General features: G+C 34.5%; 2 protein-coding genes across 2 annotated transcripts in view; one reads left to right on the top strand and one right to left on the bottom strand.

The window, feature by feature from the left end:
* Positions 1-25,146, bottom strand: part of LOC138699982 (circadian clock-controlled protein daywake-like) — a 32,922-nt gene extending 7,776 nt beyond the window's left edge. Inside the window, exons 1-3 of the mRNA XM_069826235.1 lie at positions 23,885-25,146; positions 14,140-14,232; positions 585-732 (exon numbers count right to left, since the gene is read on the bottom strand). Of these exons, the coding sequence (XP_069682336.1) occupies positions 585-732; positions 14,140-14,224 (233 nt within the window). The 5' untranslated portion in view covers positions 14,225-14,232; positions 23,885-25,146. The remainder of the gene's footprint in view (positions 1-584; positions 733-14,139; positions 14,233-23,884) is intronic.
* The window catches only part of Hacd1 (3-hydroxyacyl-CoA dehydratase 1), a 136,083-nt gene that overhangs the window by 7,296 nt on the left and 102,457 nt on the right, over positions 1-26,330 (top strand). The gene's annotated exons all lie outside the window — the stretch shown is intronic.

Raw genomic sequence — 26,330 nt, 5'->3', positions numbered from 1 at the left:
AATTGCTTGTATGGTTGTTTTACAGTCTTTAAGAATGACAGCTTTATTTAACTTGTTGGGTCTGACCATTAGATTTTCGATAGAGCAGTTGATAGCTTCTATGTCTGTTATTACGGGCCTAATATGAAAATTGAATGAAGCAGTTTTTACTATTTTTTAGTTAAAGAGAGAGAAGGCATGGGCACCTAAAATTTCGTGTCAAATGAGAGCATTTCAAGCAAATATTTTAATTTGTAAAGAAAGTACGAGAAACATCTTGTGATGAATTAATGAATGGATGTAGTTCGACGAAGTATAATATACAATACTATGCTCTGAGAAACGAAGATGTTGGCGATGGAGAATTATAGAGGAAGAAAATTAGATTTTGGTGAAGGAAAATTATCGTATCGTAAAAAAATCTTAACAATAGATGTGCCATTAGTGATGATGGTGGTAATGATGGTAATCGTAATGGCGGCTTTGTCATAGTAATGATGATGGTAGCTATAGTCGTCGTGGTAGTTGTGATGGTATTAATACCATTATCGACGTCATCACTTCTTAAACTAGCCATTTTTAATAGTATTATAAATACATCATACCTGACACCAGTAAATTTAACTCCTCTGTTGCCAATGAACGTGGAAGGAAGAACGTCGAACTTGCCGTAAAGATTTCCTTGTTTGAATGATACGGTCCCCAACGTGAAATTGAAAGGGTCTAGTGGAGGTACATCAAATTCCGCAACACCTAAAACACAGTTACAATGAAGCTCAGTTCCTTAATATAGCCTATTCAAATATTTACAATCTAACAGTATTATTAAATGTGGCTCTTTAGTCTGAACTGTCGAAGCTGTTGAAGTTTCAGTCGTGTTGGGCCTTAGCTTGGCGTTGTCTCGCCTTGTTAACAGTCTAAATCTCAAGGCACCAATATTGTATTGGTATATTATCTCAGAATTTCCTCAAGAGCGATACGCCATGGGTTTAAACATTTTGCATATCGCAGACCAATTCGAAAATACAAGTTGCTAGCCATATATTAGATAAGTACGGTATTTCATTAAATATTCAGAGTTAGGCTATGTAATAATTTTGTTTTTGATAACTAAGGACCATTTGAAAGAAAGGGTACTAACTGCTTTTATAAGAGAATTTTAAGAATATACAGAGTCCGGCAGAATGATCTCCCCGATTTGAAACATAAATAAAAAGAACAACATGTATAGATCCTATTCAAAATTTTATTTTACTATCTTACAGAGAAATACTTGCCATTGTGACAGCACTTTATTTCAACTGGATTTAAGAACGAATTTTGATATTGTAATGCATTTGTATGTACAGGAACATCATTTTATTTTTACTAACATTTTTAATATTAACCTGTCTATACCTTTAGAGAACCGGAAACACCGCTTGCTCCCCCCTCCAAGACTGGAGTTCGATGATACTGGCGTAAAACACACATCACTCTACTAGGTATAGGAAGGAAAAAAAGTAGTTCATCCATTTACGTAAACTAGGAAATATCGCGATTTTGAGTTTGATAATTTTCATTAGGTTTTTCTTTAATCAAAGTACAGTATTGTATTAAGAATAAGTGTTTCTACTCACGAAGTGAGTTATCCATGCGAACGTATTCATTATGCAGTGTATATTATACTGTCTACAGCACATTAGCGTACAATATAGAGAAAGAAGTTAAATTGAAAAATAATCATAATATGAATATTTAAACACAATTTTGAAAATGGTGGCCGTTCATTTCGATACAGGCTTCAGTTCTTTTGTGCATATTATCGCACTACAGACTATTGCATCTAATTCCAATTGCCAGTTTCGTCCTTCGTACTAGTAACTCATGTTGAAATAATTCTGTACCTACTTTACGTACTGTAAATTCAATCTTCACTTCTGCCCGACCCGAAAATATAAAATTACTCAGACATGCTATCTACTGTCCATCCAAGTGGTTATGCCGCAGGATTGTAGAAAGGGAGGAAATCACGTGACAGTTAATTACTTAACGAGGCCCTTTTATTTAAGTTAAATTAAACAGCTGTATAATATTACGTAAACTTCCAATTCCTAAGAGAAATTAATGTTTTCAGAAAAGAGCTAAGACAGCCCAGCTCTTAACAGAAGGGCGAGCAGAAGCAGGTGGGGGAAATCGAGATACGACGTAGGCAAACGGACAGTACCTGTGCGAAAATATGATTCAATATTGAAAGCTCTTTCGTCACTGGAAAACGCGAACATATTTCTGGAACGTACTATACTCACTAACTCAGTAGTGTTTACATGCGGCCTTGGTTCTGTATGGAGGAAGTTGGAACTTCATTAGTAGAAGGGGTGGGAGTGAAGTACATTCAAAAACTCAGGTACAATAAAAATTGAAGTAAAAATAAAATGATGTCCCTGTATAATTTCTGAATAAATCCACATCTATCTTTATTACATGTAGTGTATGCATACATATATGCACGTGGTATATACATGCACGCATGCATACATACATACATACATACATACATACATACATACATACATACATACATACATAGGCCTACATAAATACATACATGTATAGCCTACATACATACATGCATAGCCTACATACATACATACATACATACATACATACATACATACATACAATATATATTCCGATTTATTCTGCAGTAACTTTAATTTGATTTTTGCAGCTTTACCTAATGTGTGTAATTTTTTAAGATAGTCTGAAAAGGATACTTTCTACCGAAAAATGCATTAAGAAACCACACTTTTCACCTTGTCATCATTTTATAAATTTAACTAGTACCGGTATATAAAATAAAATATATAACACGGTAATACCACAGTATAGTGAATACAATCACGAAGCTTGAGTTTATGAGGGTACTAGGAACAATAGGCTGTGCAGGTACTATTTCGCATTGTCTGTAATAAGGCGATAGTAGCGATCCTAGTGGTTAGCAACTATCTATGGATTCATATTTACTACGTATTGAGCTTCGTGACTGTATATACTAGACTATGATAATACCCAAACCACTTCATAGAATATACTAAAATTTAATTAAATTTTGCAGTTCATTTTTAATGACAACAGGCTAACCGTATATAAAGCAATATTCTTAGATTCACCAAATCGCTCGCAGCAATTACTGCACCGTTCATAAGGAGGAAGAAGAGTAAACTTGAATTAGTAACTGATAACTTCATATCTGACATGAAACTTGAGTCCGGTTTGTTTGGTTCATCACTGTCTCTTTATTTCTCAACATGCTATAAAATATACGCTAGATCTCTTCCGTCAGAAGCGTACTATTCATGTCTTCTAGGCATTTATTTAACTTATAAACAACCTTAGAAGATATTTGCTGGGTGAGCTAAGCTACAGCGTACTGCTACGAAGGTCATCTTATGCTAAATGGTTTAAACTTGGAACACACCAACATAAATATACAACGCACGTATTGTTCCACACATTACTATCTTAGCACCATTGGTTGTACGCCTGTTTGCGTGTGCACACCACCCGACGTGTGATATTATGTGGTTATACAGGATGTAAGGGGTTAAGTGTCATCCTTTTCATAGTCGTCGGGGACGGTCTACAGGATCAAAAAATGTCCATACAACATAGGGTCAAAACTTCATAGTTTTCACAAAAAAAATATATTTATCTCCTTATTTTATTTGCGTTATACTGCTTATATCGTTAATAAAATTATGAAACCAATTACATCAGTAGGCATATCTAGCAAGGAGTTAATATTAGTTTAAATAAATATTCGTGTGTTCTATTACGTTTTCGTGAAATTAAATAATAATGCATGCTTAAATTTGTTAATATTTTGGCGTAACACGTGGCAATATGTTCAGCAGGATTCATGCAGGATGGCAGTTCCCAGTACAGGTATTTGATAAACAACTTACAATGCCATTCACAGTTCAGGAATACAACAATATGTTGTTAACTTATGGAGAAAGTCGTCGTAATTCAAGTATGGCAAGAAGGATGTACCGTCAACGTCAAGAAGGTTACCTAATCGGCGAAATTTTGTAGCAGTTTCTCAACGATTATCAGAAACTGGGAGTCTTGTACCCGTTTTTTAAATCAAGCAACGAGAAATTTCTTTTGAAATGATACTGCTTTATGGAAGCGGGAGATATTAAAATGTTTCATTAGAAAAAATGTTCGTAATAGATCGACTATTGATTAGATATTTTGTAATGGACAGATATTGGAGAAAAAATGGGAGTATAAGGGTACAGTACATCAGTTATTCATAGATTTCAAAAAGGCATATGACTCGGTTAAGACAGAAGTTTTATATAACATTCTTATTTAATTTGGTATTCCCAAGGAACTAGTTCGATTAATTAAAATGTGCCTTAGTGAAACTTACAGCAGTGTCCGTATCGACCAGTTTCTGCCTAATACTTTTCCAATTCACTGTGGGCTAAAACAAGGAGATGCACTATCACCTTTACTTTTTAACTTCGCTCTAGAATTGCCATTAGGAAAGTGCAAGATAATAGAGGATTTGGAATTGAACGGGTTATATCTTCTGCATGTCTATGCGAAAAATAAACTCGGAATAAATATGGGAAATGTGTGTTATTTTGAGAATTTTTTTGTCATCCAGTCTGCTCTCAAAAAACCTGAAAGTTAGAATTTATAAAACAGTTATATTACCGGTTGTTCTGTATATTTGTGATACTTGGACTCTCACTTTGAAAGAGGTATAGAGGTTGGGAGTGTTGAGAATAAGGTGCTTAGGAAAATATTTGGAGGTAAGAGGGATGACGTTCCAGGAGAATGGAGAAAGTTACACAACGTAGAACTGCACGCATTGTATTCTCACCTGACATAATTAGGAATATTAAATCCAGACTTTTGAGATGAGCAGGGCATGTAGCACGTATGGGCGAATACAGAAATGCATATAGAGCGTTAGTTAGGAGACCGGAGGAAGAAGATCTTTGGGAAGGCCGAGACGTAGATGGGAGGATAATATAAAAATGGATTTGAGGGAGGTGGGATCTGATGATAGAGACTGTATTGATCTTGCTCAGGATAGTGACCGATGGCGGGCTTATGTGAGGGCTGCAATGAACTTTCTGGTTCTTTAAAAGCCATTTTTAAGTAAGTAAATAATGCTTCTCTGGCACGACTGTTCTACTCACAAAGAAAACAGCAACATTTTTTCAAGCCTACCAGCATTCCAAGAAGCAAAGCTACCACTTTTAAGTCTTCACATACAAACCTTTCGAAGTTTGAATAGTTAACGCATTGCTGAAAGAATTTAATATTTCCGTGTTTTTCTTTCATTTTTACGATATAAATTGTCTGGCAGATGGAAATACATTGCGATTGTGCAGGAGAACAGCTTCTTTTAGATTTGTTTTCTACGAATCTATGAACAATCGCCAGTCTTCTTGGTTATGTTGCAGAATAGGGGCGTCCATAAGGTGTCAATATCATTACAAAAAATAATGTCATCCTTCATCGAGTAGAATAGAATATATGGTTCATGTTGAACACGAAATACTGACACTAGTGTCTTTTGCTAATAAATTTCAACCTTAGAGTCTGGAAGCTATCAATTCAGCTTTATATTTACTAGGGTCCAGATCTCTTATCAGATCATTTCGTTCTACGTCTGTGAATAACTAAAACACTGTTGGGGAACTATTTTCGTATTGAAAGACCTCAGAAGGGCCAGCTTCTTCGGTCGATCATGTAGAACCGTATGTAAAATTATTGACGGAATTGGTACATTGTGAAAGACTGGGCGGATGGCTTATGGAATTTTCGGATGTGAAACTGTTTGTTTTAGATGCACTGGTAGAGTCAAACAAAAGTAGCAGTCGGTTCCCTCCAAACCATTGATGTGGTAAAAGTCATGGCTCGATTTTTGCTCTCGCTGAAGTTGTAAAGTTGAAGTTTTACAACAAAAATGAGGGGCCTAACGTTTATCAAAATTGCCTACTCTGCATCCGAAATATAATTCCTATCCTTTTCGAATCAATCGTAATTTGCACTTTTGTTTCACTGGAGTGAATTCGCCACAAACGTAACAAAATGATCACTATTATTAACACGCGTACTGAAAAGAAAATTCACGTCTCAAACTGAATATCACCCTAACTGAAGTTTGCAACTAAACTGAAAGAAATTCGTACAGCTCTTTTTCACAACACCTCGATAAACCACTCTTAACAGAGTAATAGAACATCCCCATCAGTATATTGTTCTACAGGGATAGTCTACCCATCTTAATGTATTTTTAACGTAAATGTTGTCATACATTAGAGCATCGATTATCCGAAACAATTGGGGATGGGGGGTGTTCGGATAATTTATTTTTCGGATGACCGATCGTTTACGAAAACAAATTGTAACCGTGTTATAGGAGCAGCATGAAACAAAGAAACTCTGATATTAAACACAAAACTGTACATACAGTATATATATACATATATATATATATATATACCGTATTTTGTATCACACATCTTACATTAAATAGGCCTACAATTTAGGAAAAGAAGTCCAAACCTTTTTTTTTTTTTTTTGCTTCAGAGCTGAGACTCGTTTTTTTGCCGCTAAATCTCGGAAACAGCGCTAGCAAAACTTCTACATGGCGCGCGCACAAATTCAAATTTGCCGATTGGAACGCTTTCGGTTAACCGATGTTTCGGTTGATCGGTATTCGGATAATCGATGATCTACTGTATTTGTGCAGAGACATGTTAAACGCGAGAAAACGTGAATTTTGTAAGAAAATTTAAAGAAATCAATGATTGTGCGTCTCAAAAACACGAACTCATTGAACATTTTGCTTGTTGTATTTGAGTTCAGCAGGTTGAAATTGGTAAAAATTAGTTTTGTCTCTGGCGCAAAATGGCTGTTGACTAATGTAATTCTTTAACTTTGAAGTAATGGTAGTTTTGTAAAACGCTGTATTTGTTATTGTTATGCTATCTTTAAAAATTACTCTGAATTTGTACATCTATTCAAGTTCAACGCTCTATGTATCTTTCTACTCATATATCACTTATCTTATTAATTTGGAGCCGAATCGTACCTTTACACCAGTTTTTCACGAAGGGAATTAGAGTTCATTCTTGAAAAGTTCGTATGATATTTGTGAAGGAGCAACTGAACTTCTGTTAAGCATTTAAAATTTCCTCTGCCGCTCTCAACCCATTATCACCATAACAGCATTACATTATCTGTGAATAACCTGTGTGGTTCAAAGTGACATTAAAACGCATAGTAATTGCAATGTTAAAAAGATGTATTGCGTGCTATCATTTTGGAATGATATTTATTATTATACTCGCACAAGGTGCAGCTTAAACAATTTAAATACAATCACATATAGCCTATATGTAAAAAATCGAATGAAATATGCGTCCTTGACCCGTAACTGACACTGAGGTGTGTTGAACGCAATCAGCTAACGGTATTTTGCACTACTCATACTTTAAATTTGAAGGTAACAGTGACAATAGTAGTTAGGCTATTTACCTTGTGTACGACGATTCACAACGAAGAGGACCGAACATAAAATATGTTTCTATTTTTGCAAAGTAGTCAATTTGATTTGGTTGCTTTTGTTGGCTGGTCAGTCAATTGGTTGATAAGTCGTTTGTTTAGGTGGTCAGTCGGTCTCTTGCTAAGTCCGTCTGTCTCTTGCCGAGTCCATCAGTTAGTCAGCCGGTTGCATGACTAGTAGGTTGGTTGCTTGTCTAGTTTATTGATTGGTCAGCGTCGTCTGCTGAGTTCTTCGATCTGTTGATTGGTCGGTCGGTCAGTCGGTCACTTGTCTAGTTCGTCGTTTTGTCGGTCGGTCGCTTGCCTAGTTCGTCGTTTGGTTGGTCGATTGGTTGCTTATTTGTCGGTTGGTCGATCGCTTGCCTGGTTGGTTAGTCAGTCACTTGCTTAATTGGTCGGATGACCTTTTACTTGCCTAGTTCGTTGGTTGGACGGCCGGTCGCTTGCTCAGTTGTTCAGTCGGTTGTTTGGTCGGTCGCTTACTTAGTTGGTCGGTTGATTTTTATTTTTTATATTACTTAATTCTTTCTGTGGTCCATTTGTTCCTTTGCCTTTTCGTTACGTTAATCGTTCAGCTGGTTTATCGAATGTTTCTTTCCGAGGTTAGTGGGATAGTTGTTTTGTAGGTAGGATCGTCGGATGTTTTTTTTTTTGTCACTAGGGTAGTCGAATGGTTGGTTTTGTCGGTACTGGATAATTACATAAATTTTTAGCGGCCGACAATCTTTTAACAACTTTAATACATGAAGGGAAGCTAATAAGCCAGTTCTTATATAACGAAAATATTCAGACAAAATATATTCATTCAAATTAATTAAATGACAAATAATATAGACATCAATGATGCTTTTATTGTTCCAATAAAAGCTAAATAAGAAGGAAACTTTGTTGATTGGCTGAGTTATCAAAAAGAGACTTTGAGTTGAAGCTCGAAGAAAATTATTTAGGGCCGTATTCATAGACATTCTTAGCGCGGGCTTTCGGTGGATGATCAGCGAACTAACGTTTTTCATATTCATAAACCAGTGTTAGCTATATGATATGATATGAATCCTGTTTAGCACGCTCGTAGCGCGGGCTAGCGAAATGTCTATGAATAGCACCCTTATAGTCTAGTTGGACGGTTACCAAAGAAGTAAATATTTCGCGTAGTTGAGTCACACAGTTGCATCCAGAGCATAATTTGCATGACAATTTCTGAGTATAGAGATGGAATACAATGCGTATATCTATGAAAAAGTAGACGACCCAGAATATTGACCGATAAAAATTTTATCACAATTCTGTAACTTTTGAAAAAAAAATGGAACTTCAACAAGAAGTTTAGACCAGATTTAGTGTTTCATATTTGACCATACACTGGAAACTGATGTGAAATAACGCGATTAAGGAAGGCTACGAAGAATACAGAGGCTCAGGTTGATCGAATCCCTGTGCTGTCGATCTAAAAGACGGCATCGATCCATAAACACAGTCACCATTATGGATGGTGAGAAATATTTAACTTTTTGCAATGCCAAAATTAAGGGTGATGATGGAGTTTACTACTGATGTAGAAAACATTTCTAATTATGGACCTTATAAAAGTAAGACCAATTTGAAGATAAGGCAATGGTAGGAACTGTCATTTCTTCAGCTGATGTATCTCAGCTTTTGTTGGTCATGTGGGAGGAGAAACTGTTGATGCCATCATATACATCCAAAGATTCTCACCGAAGTGCTTTCATCAACAGACATAATATTCATGGGATTCTTCCGACTTGTTCTGGCTTCTTGGTATAATGCACGAATAAATCGTGATTGGGTGACAGAAATTACAATCACGTTATTCCTATGAAAGATAATTCTCTTGAAAGTTCCCATGCTCTCCTCATACAAAATTCAGGGGTTTATACAGTCGTGAAGTTCACAGCACAGAGTGGGATACTTACATTTATAAATTTAGTAGTTCTGTATTTTGTAAACATTTCTCACTGTTACTGTTCTACCAGCATGAGATTCTAAGGCTGAATTTTTTGCTGTGGTTCGTCCGTATTTTAAATGTATACAAGACCTTCACCTTCACTAGCATGACGTTCTTCACAAATTACGTCATTTCATTTGTCCTTTTAGTCTTGCATTCTGTTTGTCGTATAGCAACAGATTACATAATTCAATATTACGGGAGATGTACATTTCTTTCTTTAAATTTATTTGGACATTTTAAAGTTTAAACACTGATACATGAAGAATTACCTTGGAATATAATTACTATTATGTGGCAGTTTTATTTCATTTATAATAAATACTCGCAAACAGTAATTTGATTTATTTCGGAAAATAATTGTATTTATGCACTTATTTCAAATAATAACCAGGGCACAATTACAGAGGAGCGCACAAACTATGTTCAGCAAGAAATTTGATTGGCGAAAGGAGGCACTTAAAGTAGATGTTGCATGATATCTATGTCCTAATTAAATATAATTCCTATAATATTTTTAAATATCGGTGAAAGTAACTTAATTTTCCGTTGTTTAAATTAATTATTATACGTACTAAAATGTTACGTCCTTGCACAATTTGTACATATAATTAAGAGAGTAGATAGATGGCAGCAGTAAACTTTAAAACTCATTTCATTCATTCATTTATAAATTCATTGTTTCGTGCCCAAGGACAGGTCTTTTACTGCAAACCCAGCATTTCCAAATTATGCCTTCTTCTTAGTCTCCGAATACAATCCACATATCTTAATGTTGTCTATCATTTGATATCTTCGTCTGCCCCAAACTTTTCTCCCATTCACCATTCCTTCCAGTGCATCCTTCAGTAGGCAGTTTCTTCATAGGCAGTGACCCAGCCTATTTCTTTTTCTCTTCCTGATCAGTTTCAGTATTTTTCTTTCTTCACTCACTCTTTCTAGCACAGCTTCATCTCTTATTCTGTCTGTCCAACTCTCACTCTTGATTCTTCCCCATATCTGAATTTCAAATGCTTCTAGTCGCTAATAAAGCCATTTCTTTTCACGTCGTTCATTTTCATCGATAAGTAGGGGTATATGGGTAAGTTCTACTGCAACGCTCGACGAGTGCAGTAATTTTCCTAGTGCAGGTGTCGTGAGCATTACTGAATTAAACATCGTAGTATTATTGTGTGTTTAGAATGACGCCTCTTCAAAATAAACTTAAAGGGAAAGTACTCCACATCAAACACTGGAGGTGATAATCAATGTGTAAAGTTTTATGAAGAAGGAGATAATTCGGAACTGTAACAAACCTCAAAGCGCCTCAAAAGAGGATAACTGAAACGTTCGGTGTATCGTACTAATGTACAAAGTTAATATGCTATTTGTATATTGCGTTTGATAGTACGTTTTTGCAAATAATAAAAGGCATTATGTTCATGATTACTAGGCTATATTATATTAGCTCACTGTCGGTGAAAAGTGAACAATGTATTTCCAAGTTATAGGGATACCAGTCAATGGAAGTAAATTTTGTCAACGCTGACAGTATACAGATGGAATCCATGTTTTCTAACTTGTGTCTAACTACATAATCAGCTTTCGTTTCTTTAATTTCTTGCTTCTCCCTCCAAGCTAAGATTACGGCCAGTTACACAGTCACGCGTATGCTACGAGCTACAGTCTACGGATCCATATAAAATTACTTTACATGACATGGAAGCTTTCACAGTTCAGCGTATTATAGGATCTTACGGACGTTCCTCTACAGCTACGTGCTAGGGACTAGGGTGAACAGTTGAATACCTTGCACAGTCATATTCACTACGCACAGTGTATTAGCATAGTGCAGCAGTACAGTGAATGTTTGGATGCATTATGATTGTGCATATATAGAGCTGTTAATCAGTGAAATAGGAAGAATACAATTTTTCTGAAATTATTCTTGTGAAAAATACAAAAATAGAAGTATCAACTCAAAGTCGTGGCGTGATGTATGTGATATTTTAGTGGAAAAGTTTGCAGAAATGAGCAGTAACACACAAGGAAATTGGGATGAGTGATTAGGATGAGAGAAGAAATAACAGAAAAAAATCTTCCGCAGAAAACGTCCCCGGGAAAAAGAGATGTATGAGGATAATTTACTTCTTATGCTAAAATAAAATAAAAAAGAAAGAGGATGAGGATAGTACTTTTCTAATTATAATATTATCAACTCTAGATATTTTTCAAGACCAGAAACTACATTTTGTATGAAAGTGCTAAACACAATCTTACGCATAAGAAACATGAAACAACACTCTTCCACACAAATTCACCCTTCCCATCCGCATCACTTACTCCGCTTGTTCATTTGTCATACTGTGGTGCATTTTCAGTTTTAGCAATTTTCAGAAATATCACAATAGCAGAATACACAAATATCAATTCACACTGTCCGAAGAGAAACATTTCTCAAGCAGAACAACAGCCTTCCTTGTTGTCACTTCTGCAATATTCATCATCCTTCAACGATACTCTCTCACAAGTTATCAAAGCATATAGGCAACATGGTACTGTATATATGTATATATATTTTTTATTTACTTATTTATTTATTTGTTTATTTATTTATCTACTTATTTATTTATTTATCTACTTATTTATTTATTTATCTACTTATTTATTTATTTACTTATTTATTTCTTTATTTATATATTCAGCCTATCTATCTATCTATCTATCTATCTATCTATCTATCTATCTATCTATCTATCTATCTATCTATCTATCTATCTATCTATCTATCTATCTATCTATCTATCTATCTATCTATCTATCTATCTATCTATCTATCTATCTATCTATCTATCTATCTATCTATCTATCTATCTATCTATCTATCTATCTATCTATCTATCTATCTATCTATCTATCTATCTATCTATCTATCTATCTATCTATCTATCTATCTATCTATCTATCTATCTATCTATCTATCTATCTATCTATCTATCTATCTATCTATCTATCTATCTATCTATCTATCTATCTATCTATCTATCTATCTATCTATCTATCTATCTATCTATCTATCTATCTATCTATCTATCTATCTATCTATCTATCTATCTATCTATCTATCTATCTATCTATCTATCTATCTATCTATCTATCTATCTATCTATCTATCTATCTATCTATCTATCTATCTATCTATCTATCTATCTATCTATCTATCTATCTATCTATCTATCTATCTATCTATCTATCTATCTATCTATCTATCTATCTATCTATCTATCTATCTATCTATCTATCTATCTATCTATCTATCTATCTATCTATCTATCTATCTATCTATCTATCTATCTATCTATCTATCTATCTATCTATCTATCTATCTATCTATCTATCTATCTATCTATCTATCTATCTATCTATCTATCTATCTATCTATCTATCTATCTATCTATCTATCTATCTATCTATCTATCTATCTATCTATCTATCTATCTATCTATCTATCTATCTATCTATCTATCTATCTATCTATCTATCTATCTACCTACCTACCTACCTACCTACCTACCTACCTACCTACCTACCTACCTATCTATCTATATATCTATCTATCTATCTGTCCGTCTGTCTATATACTTATTTATTGTCTTTTCTATGAGTATAAAATAATTTAAGAAATAGTTACTTGAAGGTACCTCAATATAAATATTTCCTCAGTGTAATCAAAACATGTACTGTAATTAGTGATTCTCAACCTGAGTGGCCGCGGCCCACTGGGGGATCTAACAGATGTTAATGGGGAGCCGCGAATAAAATAATAATAATAATAATAATAATAATAATAATAATAATAATAATAATAATAATAATAATAATAATAATAGAAATGGTGATGATAATGATAGCAATAATTTGTTTAAGTTTCTGTATGAAAATTAAAAACATATATTTTACGTTAAATAAAAATATGATTATATTGTTTTTAATTAATATAAAATTTCACATTACTGTGTTCGATGTTCTATTCTACGCTAAAATAATGTGAGGAAATAGGAATCTCAACATAAAAACGCTTGAGTAACACTGCAGTACATTCTACACCTTGACCAGGGGACCGCACTAAATAATGTGAGGAAAAGAATGGCCTCATCATCAAAAAGGCTGAAAAACAAAGATCTCAATTAGGCTATAACAAATTAAGTTGATGGTTTTGTTACTACTCTAAAACAGATTCACAACACAAACTCATTTCTAAGTTACTGAAAAAATATTAAGATTAGATCATTTACCGCCTGTTAACATCGTTACTTAATCTTCTAAGATCTTTTAACAACAACTTACTCGTCATGTGAACATCTTAGCGTAGGTCACTGTTTAATTAAAACGGTATATAACAAAAGCAAAAGATCACAAAGCCAGTTCTTGCGGAGGAAAATAAATATATATTTTTCTTTTTGGCATAAAATTGGAATTTATAGCTAGAAAAGCTACCAGGATTAGAATCAGCGGAGAGCAATTAATTTATCAATGATATTAAAATCTAATATGTGGTCAGAATTCGTATACTAATATCTTAATTTTTAACGAGACTTCACTAAAATGCAAGTACACAGCATATTATATTATGTACCTACCGTCGCACATTCGAGATACCACAGTCTGCAGACTGTCTCTGACACATTCGTTGAAGTTTGGATCCTCTCTGCTGCACACTTTCATGTAGTCGGCTGTAAGGGAAAAAAAATTAGAATACACTGCCGAAAGAACACTAAATAAAAATTACGAAAAGCAACAGATTCAGTTAAAGTCGATGAAGTGGTGTAGAATGAGGAGGCAAGACCTGGAATGTGAGCTGTGCGAGAAGGGAAGAGAGTTTGTTTCATGATGGTTAATATTATACGAATCTACAGACTCGGAAGTTCATCTCAGACTAAAACCTATCTTCCCCTTTCATATCCATTGGTGATATAGCCACGGCACATGATAAAGTCACAGGACAGGTCTTGCCTCCTCTGCTATACCTGAATTGTATAGGCCTAGTATCACGGTATAAGGAATTTAATTTCTGAGTTGGAAGCGCTAAAAAGGCAAATTTAAACATCCCAAATGATAGATTATAGGTTAAGATTGTCAGTTAAGTTGAATTTCGACTCCAATCAATGTCTAGTAAATGTTTCCTGGTGTCCTCTCGTTCATAGAAATGCCATAAATTTGAAAATAATACATTATTTATTTTATTTTCGAAGGAAGTCATGATGGGGACCTTATAGTCCTTAAATCCATCGCAAAAGGTCGAGTTTCAATTGGACGGAGTTACGCAATAATAGACCAACAGACATTTTGAAAAAAAAAAGAGTTATTTGCACAAATCTGTTGATGGCAGACTAATTTAACTCGAAAAAATCAGGAATGCTATATCCCAACTTTGCTGTTATTTATAAGCAAAAATTAGTTTATTGCACAAAATTCATTTATTTATTTTGCTTTGAAATATTAATTCAACTACTAGTATCTTATCAGAAATCGGTTAGCCTTTTTTGGTATTATTTGTGCTATTTTTTTTAATAGTACGAATGGTATAATTCTTCTTGCATAAAATGTTTTATGAAAAAAAAACACATTTATTTCAATGGTCAATATCTCGAAACAGGTTTTTGGCGCTTGGTCTCTTATTACGTAACTCCGTCCAATTGTAAGTCTATAGAGCGGTTAATATCGTTCGGGGCCGCCAGACTCCGTTTCGTGCCTGCGCTATATCGATGTTCAAAACTGATAATATACACTAACTTATTTTGCAAGTATTATTGAAAATGATGATCCTCAGCAGTGACACATTATCGACATCTGCATGCAAATTTCATGTTAATACTTGTAATTCCCTCAGGTGTAATTAAATCTATTTGATATTTTCTTTTAGTCCATTTATCGTGTGACGGTTATCTTATAAACTTAGACTTTTAAGTCCCCATACAAATAAGACACGTGAAATAAGATCGGAGTTACTAGGAAGCTACAATCCGGTGCTGGTAACTCTATTTACAAAAATTTCTTAAATAAGTTCCAGTGATTCGTAAACAGTGTGTGCAATAGAAGAATACTGATTAAAGAATGATTGCTGGCATTCAATATCTGTTAATTGTTCAAAAAAAGATCGTAATATTTCTGTTCCGTATTCTGCATAATTGATAGTGCCTTCATAAAAAAAAATAAACGCGAATATTCTGTTTCATTCAAACCACACCACTCACCAATCTTTTTATCATGGAATGGAACGAACTTCATGCACAAACCAGGGGTTTCCTAAGCTCCAGTATCAGCCATGTAATTCGAATCATTCTTTATCCGAAAATATTATTAATTCAGAATACACTCTATCGGCAATATTCTTTAGTATCCAGTTACAAAATCTGACTATTCGCGTGGTAGTGCTACAGCAATTCGTTGAACTCTGTAATTTTATACGTTTTTAATTTAAACAGTTTAGTGGCTGTTTTTGCTAAAGATTGGAATTCTTATTTCCCGAGAAAGCGAACGGAGATCTCCCAAGAATTTTTCATTCTTCTAGTCGAGCCAGAGTTGGAAAATAATTCGTTCTACTATTAAAAAAAATTAATGAAGACAGATAACGTGTATAAAAATTAGTTACTTTAATAAAAAAATGTGTCCTGCTCGAGAGTCGAACGCGGGCCCCAAAGACCGCAAGCCAGCACGCTACTTACTGCTCCGTCGGAGAAGACATTAAGAAGGCAGCACGACGAAAGGCTTACGGCCGCTCGGTTTAAAGTCAATGGAGACAGCGCGCATACAAACCTATTCGTGTAAATCCCTCGTCAAAACTTCAACATTTCCACCAGCAAGAGACGCAACAAAACATTCTTCTAAGACTGTACATGGAAAAAATGAATAAGACCAGAATTAATAGATAGCCAGGCATTACTTGGCAACGTGAGTAAAAAGAACCTTGATGTATTTATTGAAGTTCAAGTAGTTACGACTGTGCACGATATTTCTTCTACACGTCAATCATGCAGACAGGTTCGCGTAATATGTTTACTGTGATGTGTTTTCATAGGCCGTGAAAAATAAATGATCGGAGAGTCAGTCACGTGTGTGTATTGCAATTGTTTTCAGGTCTTGATACAGAATGGATCAACTTAAGATTGTGTTTAATATTTATTATGTTATATTATTTTAGATGACTGACTTTCCACTTCGGAGACCCGAATTCAGTTCATACCCCAGCGAATCCAGATTTTAATGGAATTTGTCATTATCTTCATCGTTTGTGCAAGGAAATGGTGGAGCAGCTTTCCCTTCATGCCTCAGTTTTTTTCACTTTCTATCAAATCTCAATATCCATAGGCTATTCATTATCACCGTCATTATCTTCATCGTTTGTGCAAGGAAATGGTGTAGGAGCAGCTTTCCCTTCATGTCTCAGTTTGCTTCACTTTCTATAATATCTCAATATCCATATTCATTATCACCGTCATTATCTTCACCGTTTGTGCAAGTTGGAGAATATTTAAAGAAAATTTATTTATTTGTGTTCTTATAGAATTTTACCTAATTTTGATGATTATATATATGAGGTTAATTCCAAATATTTTAATTGCTGTAGTTTATTTGCCAGACGTCGAGATCTTGATTATTTATTATTTTGTAAAGTCATTAAGGGTGATATTGACTGTGAATCATTCATAAGCAATTTCAGTCTCCGTGTTCCTGCTAAGGATTTAAGATTTCATAATTCTTTTTATAATAGAAGTTCTTAATCTCTCTCTCCGGTCTTCAGATGTATAAAAGGTGCTAAATTGTATGGATTGAACTTGGATCGATTTAATGTGTAGTATATGCTTTTTGAAATATTATGTCAGTTGTTATTAATTTGTGTCTTTTGTTTAGACATGTATTATATTATTCTGGTCATCTTTTATATCTTTGTAATACTATTTATATGATTCCATTCAATTATTTAATTCCATTCTTTCATTTGAAATTTTCATCTTATTGATTGTCATTATTTTAATAATTATTCAAATGAGCCGTTCAGAGCAAAAGTGGTGTAAGTCAAAATTTGGTAATGAGGTTTAAAGTAAAAATTCTGTAAAATACAGCGCAAGGTAACAATTAATATGTCCTTCTTGCTATCCACTGACTACTAATATTTTAAATAAATTGAATATTATTTTCAACTTTGCGCTGTATTTTACAGAATTTTTACTTTAACTCTCATTACCCATTTTTTACGTACACCACTTTTGCTCTGAACGGCTCAAATGTACTTCTATTGTAATTTATATCATTGTTAATGTTTTTGTTATTTTCTTGTGCTGAACTGTAATTGGCCCCTGGCTGTTGTACAGCACATTAAATATTAGTAAATAAATAAAATTTATTATTATTATTATTATTATTATTATTATTATTATTATAATTATTATTATTCATTACCAGAGAGTGGATTAACCTTGCACAGGATAGGAACCTATGGCGGGCTTATGTGAGGGCGGCAATGAACCTTCGGATTCCTTAAAAGCAATTTGTAAGTAAGTATATTCATTACCCCTTAGCGTATATATTATAATATTTTAAATATATTATATTTTACTTTTTCAAGAGACACCAAGGAACGGATATACTGTACTTCGAACCAGTTTATCGGCTCAGTCACTGAATTTCTTTACATTAATTTAACAAGGCCTCTCAGAAATGTTGATGACGTCGAGATCATTAACGAACACTTAATAAGATCTGTAGTAGAATTTTACTCTAAACTAATGAAAATGTATCATTCTGTTTTAATGCCACACAGGACTGTGAGACGCAGAAATGTTTTACTAAAGAATTTCTGAGCAAATATATGCTTGAACTGCACTGAAATATTATTTTTATTAAGACTTTAACATTAAAAACGCGTCACTGGTTTTATCACATATGTAAGTTAGTAATAATATTGTTGTTAATGTTATTATATTACCTACTCTTTGATCTATAAAACACCCCAAGTAATAAAATTCTACAATGCACGCAACTGATACTGCGAGGTTGTATCCGAAAGCATAACTGCGGATTCACCTTGCCAGCGGGGCAAGAACACGCTCGTACGGGCAATGCATCCACGGGTCTATTTTTCTTAAGCCTTGGTTTTTCTGAACCGACGCATGCGAGTTGCGAGGCCCGCCTCGCATAAATCCGGACTACAGGAGAGATAGTGAGTGGTTTCTATAACTACGAGGTGCAGTTATTGAAACCACTCACTGTCTCTCGTATAGTCCGGATTTGTGCGAGGCGGATCTCGCACCTCGCAACCCGCATGCTTCGATTCAGAAAAACCAAGGCTTTAGAAAAACAGACTATAGGCATTCACACAAACGTTCCATTGTGTGCTGTAATCTCCATAGGCACTCACACAAGCATTTCTTTTTGTCAGCTAGATAAAGAAGTGCAATAGGTTTCCTTAGAAAGAGGCTCCATAAGAATTCTTGCATGCATCCTATTCTGTGGAAAGACGCCGGATGTAGTCAGCGACTCAGCTGCTCTTTGAAGCATTTCTGCACTGCGGTCTACACTTCATCACCTACGCGGAATCTCTACCTCTTTAAAGCTTTCTTTAAAGAATCGAATAAATTAAAGTCACATGGTGATAAATCTGTAAGCTGGGTGACTCAGTGCCGGTGACCCAGTCTTCGCCTGTTAATAATAGAATCATCACTCGCTGGTCTTCTCTGGACGAATATGGAATAACAGGCGCCTGGTCCACCACTGTAGAGTAATGGTTAACATGTCTGAACGTGAAACGAGTGGGCCCGAGTTCAAATCCTGGTCGAAACAAGATACCTCGTTGAGGTTTTTCAGGATTTTCCCTCGACCAATTGAAGCAGAGATGCTTGTAACTTTCGGCATTGGATCGTTTTTCTTGATTTTTGTATCCCCCATGCAAAGAAAAGTATTCCATATAAAAATTTCGTAGCACAGCGTCCCTGAAATAATATTTCTTTTTTACATTATGTATACACATTACATAATCCACGTAATATGTATCTCGATTTGCTTATGCGCTTATATGATTACTGATTTACTTATGGCTCTTAAGGAACTCGGAAGTTCATTGCCGCCCTCGCATAAGCCCACCATCGGTCCCTATCCTGACCAAGATTAATCTAGTCTCTACAATCATATCTTACCTCCCTCAAATCAATTTTAATATTATCCTCCCATCTACGCCTCGGCCTCCCCAAAGGTCTTTTTCTCTCCGGCCTCCCAAATAACATTCTATATGCATTTCTGGATTCGCCCATACCAGTAAATATTGAAGTTTACCATTCAACCGCGTGTGATTGGAATATTCAAATTCTGTTATGTTAAAATCCCCTCACTAAACTGTACAACTCCGCTGCAAACGTTAGCACGTAATGAAACTACTTCTCCACTGTGCATATTGTTGTAATATAGTTACGAAGACGTGACTAGAGACTGCACATAAAACTAAATCTGTTTTGGTACAAACTTCCTATCTACTGATCATACTTAAAAGACAGCAGATCACTTGAGGTATGGCAAACTAATTTCATTTGTTCATGCTTCGTAAGTATTAATGTTATGTAACTAAACATATTTAATGATCTGCGCCATATTTTAAAACACATTATTACTGCATTATATCATGTCACATTTTGAAAGCATAGAATATGTGATATTTTAAGTGCAAAGGCCTGTTAGTGTCATGATAGCAAAATTAATACATCATGAAGAAATGCGAAACGAATTAAATGTACCACACTTGATGTATATTAATTGTGCCAAAACATGTGTATAAGATGTCACACTTAAATGTAAACGAGGAAGAATAATAAAACCTGCCTTAGGTGGCCCGAATAGATCGCCTCGCAACACATGGCCACAAAGATGTTGATAATGATGACAATAACAGCGATGGCGATGATGATAATGGCTATTGCAATGATAATAATAGCTTTTATTGGGAGTTCTAAATTGCTTTTCCAACACAGATTTTTCATTGACTCCGACAAAATTAAAGAGTGAATGCTTAGCAAAGAAGAGAACTGAATAGTGCAAAATACTCACGAATTTCGAACGTTGTGAGGGACGCTCCGGACAAGAGGCACAGGAACACGATCCACGAAAGCATCTTGACAAATTGGCCTAGACGTAGACGCTTCTGCTTTTATATCGGCAGACTTTTTAATTGCTACTCTTGTAAAATTTCCAGTTTCGAGTTTTACATTTTACAAATGATGTGCGTTCTTCTTTCCGTTATATTGTGCATCTTAATTCCTTTATGGCATCACAAACCGAATTGCTCTTCTTCGAGACGCTATAAATGCTTCCTGGAGCCACCGACCTCAAACAGGGTCTCATATTGAGGTTGATTCTTTGGCTTACAAACAGAATTGACATGCTTAAGTATTATTATTATTGTTATTATTATTATTATTATTATTATTATCATTATTATTATTATTATTATTATTAGTCTATTATTATGCTGGACTTTTATTGGCCAGTGGCTGTTTTCTAGCACATAAATATCAATAAATAAAAGTCTTATTTATTTATTTATTTATTTATTTATTTATTTATTTATTTATTTATTTATTTATTTATTTATTTATTTATTTATTTATTGAGGGCCCAAATAGCCAGAATAGCTGACGCGCCCTTTTAAACCCCACTAACTATTTATGTATTTATATGTTTATTTATTTATTTATTTATTTATTTTATTTATTTATTTATTTATTTATTTATTTATTTATTTATTTATTTATTTATTTATTTATTTATTTATTTATTTATTTATTAAGGGTGCAAACAGCCAGAGTAGTTGAAGCGCCCTTTTTAAACCCCACTATTTATTTATTTATTTATTTATTTATTTATTTATTTATTTATTTATTTATTTATTTATTTATTTATTTATTTATTTATTTATTTATTTATTTATTTATTTATTTATTTATTTATTTATTTATTTATTTATTTATTTATTTATTTCTAAAAAATTAATATTCCTTGTTCACTTTTGAAGACTTCAAGAGAGTAATAGTTTTATGAGCCTTTTATTATCAATTTCAAATTAGAAACTTACAAGTTAATATGAAACATCTTATTTAAAGATACTAAATTCCTGTCTATACATTACAGAACGGAGGTTAAGTTTCAAATATACTGACAGTAATAATATTGGTCGAGTTGGTGATGGTAGCAGTGATAAAGTTGTTAGTCGTCATCGTAGTTGCAATTGTCGCCAATCGTCGTAATTGTAATATAATTGGCATCGTAATTATAATAATAGTAAAGTTGTGATATTTGATTTCGTCAGCGTTAAGTTGAAATGTTTATCGTAATTGTTGACATTGTAATAATCGTCATCATCGTCATCGTAATAATTGTCACAATCATCGTCGTCTCGTTATAAAATTCGTCACTATCGTTGTAATTTTCGTTGTTATAATTACAATAATCGTCATCGTCATATTTATAATAATCATTGCACTTGCATCCTGAATTCTAAAATTCATGAAACTAAGATCGGCAACGTCCCATTATCTGATTTCCGTAGGCTGAAGTTGAGCAGGTTGCTGCGTTTGCAGAATGATATTATGAATTGTTCGGCAATCGATTTGAAATAAATTCAATTTATTCATTGTAATTACTGAAAAAATAAACTGTTTCTAAATGTTACTTTACCTTTTAATGAAAACAAGAGTAAAATGAATTGCAATACTGTTATTTCCTTCCCAACCAATTTTACAATAAACTGTACTCTTCACCAGTTTTAAATCCCAAGTTGGATATAACGTAAAACAAAATGTAAATGTCACTTCTGAAGTTCAATAAGGTGACCCCAAAAATTTTGTTCAGATATCTTTCTTGAAAAACTATTTACCGAATGAACAAAAACTAGTACAATATAGACGCAAGTACTTTTGAAAATATTTTTGTGCACTTAGAAGTCAACATATTGTCATCAAGAAAGTACCCTCATTTCCCATAACTATGGTCCTGGAACATAACTATGGTCCACGATATAACCATTCAAAGAACATTGTAGAAGTAAGATAGATAGCTGCAGTGACTTGACTTCAAACTACAGCAAAAAATAGACAAACTAGATAGGCCTACTATATTATGGAGTACAAAATTAGAATGGTTGTATCGTAGATCATAGTTGTGTTCCAGGACCATAGTTATGGAAAATAACGGTAAGCATTGTCTTGGGAAGGCACCCATCGACGCACTGTTGACTTGACGTCATTATTCTTATTCTTGCTCATTATAGTGCTCCCAGGTTTCTTCACCAATGACTCACAAAGACAAAAATATTTCCTCCTTTTCCTCACAATGCTGCAGAAGTTCTTGAGAGATGTTAGCCTTGTGAACATCTGTTAAATTATGAGGCACCCGCCATACATAAATTTTCCTGTAGCCGAGATCAGCAATGATCTTCTGAACAGCACAGTGCCCAATATCAACAACACGACTCAACTTATCCTGTGTGATTGTCAGGCCTCGCGTATCAAATAATCAACTCTATTTGTTCGCAATTGTTACTGTAGTTGCGAGGCGATCATTTTGCTGTTTATCAGTAACTGATGTTTCTCTTTGAAGTGATTTACCCACTTCCTAACAGTCTCCACACTAACAGCTATTTCCCAGACCATTATGAATCACTTCAGGTTCACAATCTTCAGTTGTGAGAAATTCATTCAAACTCTTTGCTTCTGTGTTCACTGTAACTGCACTCATTTCAAAAATTAATGCAACGAAGCTTCTGGTGCCAGATAACTGAAGCTTCTTTGAAACTTCCGAGAAACTTCAGAAAATCTTGCCTATGACTTTAATAGCATTTTTGTATCCCATTACAGGAAAAATAATCGGAGTCTTAACATTTATGGTGACTTAATTAAATTTATTTTAAAATGTTTTTGTTCTTTCATGGTAACTGTCATTGCAGTCAATATGTTAATTCTTTGATTTTACATATCATTCTTTTCTTGTACATTTTTTTATATTACATTACAGATATTTTGGTGAATCTAAATTTCCATCACTCACACAAGTATTAAAAGAGGAGATTACTGGAGTTGATGCTGCTTGTGGCAATTATTAAACGGCATTTCAGATAGGTATAAATCAACAATTCAAGTAGATGAAATCATAAAAACAAATACGGTGTATCATAAAATGTTGCATACTTCGTTTTTTTAACTAGATAATAAAGTATGATCAGAATTATACAGTGTGAGCATAAATGATTGCCCTAGTTACGAAAATTATTTGTGGACTAACGATTTAACGTAGAAAATATTTAGATATACAAGTAGATAGAGGAACCAAGTTTTTTTAACATACCTTATGGGTGCTCGATGTGTGCTCCCCTTGTGACCCTGCAGACATCAAGCCGGTAGTCCAATTCGTCCCATACACGATGAAGTGTATCCATGTCGATTGCAGCGATGGCGTTGATGATGCGGTCGCGTAACTCTGGCAGATTTGCAGGTAATGGAGGTACAAAAACAGAGTCTTTAACATATCCCCACAGGTAAAAATCACAGGGTGTTATGTCAGGGGAACGTGGAGGCCAGGACAGTAGCTGCATATCGTCTCTGCTCACACGACCAATCCATCTGTTTGGCAATCTGTTGTTCAGGAATTGCCGGACTTCGTTGTGGAAGTGAGGCGGAGCGCCGTGTAGATTTCTGTGGACTACGCTGGAAGCATGCCCGCACTCGTTCAACTGTTTCTTGTGGGACGCGTGGCCGACCAGGAGATTTTCCTTTATACAGACATCCTGTGGTCACTAATTGATCGTACCATCGTCTAATGGTCTTGGGGTCTGGTGGATCTTTATGGAATCTTGTTCGAAAATTTCGCTGTACTGTTCTCTTTTATATCCGCATCAGCACATTCAATTTATTGCAACGTCTGCTTAACTTCATATCTTTGTGAAATACTCAATTTAAATCATTACTAGGGATTCTAACATATTTCGAAACTAATTTCACCACTAAATCCTTAGGAACCTATACACTATCCATTACTTGCAATTCAACAGTTATATTTGTCATCATAGTCAATATTTAGAATACAAAACCATTCTGTTTTCTTGAAATACCTTTGTTTGATGCGATCACATTTGATCTAGAGGTTGGCTAATAAGTCACTTTAGTTAATTATCGTGTCGTTCAACACAATTTTTTAGTCAGACTCCTTTCTCTTGCACTGCGAATTTTCTTCGGTGTCGTTGGCTCAACTGATATGTTCGTAGATTATTGAATACTTGGATCATTTGTTAATCTTGGACAACTTAGTAATAATTATGCTTTTTTTTCACCTTCATGTTTTGGTATTTGACCACATAATTTCCGTGGAAGTGATTGATAAAAATTGCAGTTTTTTCTCTTTACACGTAGTTCTTCCAAGAGGTAGTACGTAGCTGTTTGCATTTCCTCGGTTTAGTTTTAGGAATACCATTTAGTATCAATGGGATGCTATTTTGTTTGCGTTCACTGTTATAATTTTATTGTTTTGCAAAAAGGAACACAGCATTACCTAGATATCTGAAGAAAAACGTAAGAGATTGGTTACGTGTCGTGTCGTGCCGTGCCGTGCCGTGCCGTGTCGTGTCGTTGGTAAAGCAACTAGTCACGTATTTACAGTTTCCGGATATTGCAGAAATTTTTCTCGTTACCGAACTTCCAGAACGGCCTAAAAGTTCACTTAGTATCCTATCAAATTGAATACTGGGGTTTTCCCTACTTATGTGCATCTTCATTGTATTTAATGGGATAAGTATGTCTTTACCTACCTTCTGTTTTTGTAGTTACTTTTTTCTCAGTAGTCGTTACAATGAAACACAATATGTCGTTTTATAATAAGTTCCATAATTTGAAAACAAAAATAACGGCAAAAGTGTGCTTACGTATTCCATATAACCAGAGACAATAGTTTATTAGCTAATAATTTTTAGAACTGTTGCCAGACTCTGTAATATGGCGGTATCCCGTCTAACCTCTATCTGTAAGAAACCCTATTTAAGAATTGAACAAAACACCGTTGAATACAGAAAAAAAGTCTTACTATATTTCGTGATAACTGCTTCGGAATAAATTGAAAAAGGGTGTAGGTGTGCACAGCAATTGCAGCATTTTTATGCACTTTATATTGCTATTTGTTCGTTGTAATATTACCCACCAATATGAATTTCATGGACAATCATACTACAGTGCGATAGAGAAGTCTCTCAGCAGTGCTTGTGTAGCGAGAATCCACTAGGCAGAGAATTGAAGTGTATCTGGTAGAGAATTCAAATGGCAGCACTGGCCGCTAAGCATGTGATGGACTGGGGGTGTAAGGCTGTCAAACCGGAATGAATGGGGGAGTGCCAACTTTCTACAGGGTTGTATTCTAGGGTTACTAGAACTAATATAAATGCGGAGGGACTTTTCGATCGCACTGTAGTTACTGACTAGTTTTGTGACGAATATATTCATTCATTAGTACGCATCGTTTATACTATCAAAATCTGTCCTTCCAACTATAGATCAGTTACATTGCTTTTATTTGATTCTCTCTTCCAGATATTCAAGACGCTTATGAAACCTTTCTAACCTCTCTGCCACAGCGCTTACTAATTCGTCATTCTTTGCGTTTTACCTACCTCTTCCCCTTCACATCAAGCAACTTCCCGTCAGTCTGTGCGAGTTTAGCTCCGAATGAGGATCCATGCTATATCAGTCTTTTCGACACTTACCAATCGGAGAAGACCTCCATAGCAATATTTTTTTAAGTTATGGTT

This window comes from Periplaneta americana, chromosome 5 (genome assembly GCF_040183065.1).
Source record: "Periplaneta americana isolate PAMFEO1 chromosome 5, P.americana_PAMFEO1_priV1, whole genome shotgun sequence".
Lineage (NCBI taxonomy): Eukaryota > Metazoa > Arthropoda > Insecta > Blattodea > Blattidae > Periplaneta > Periplaneta americana.
The sequence above is the reverse complement of the archived record's forward strand: the minus strand, read 5'-3'. Positions and strand labels throughout refer to the sequence as shown.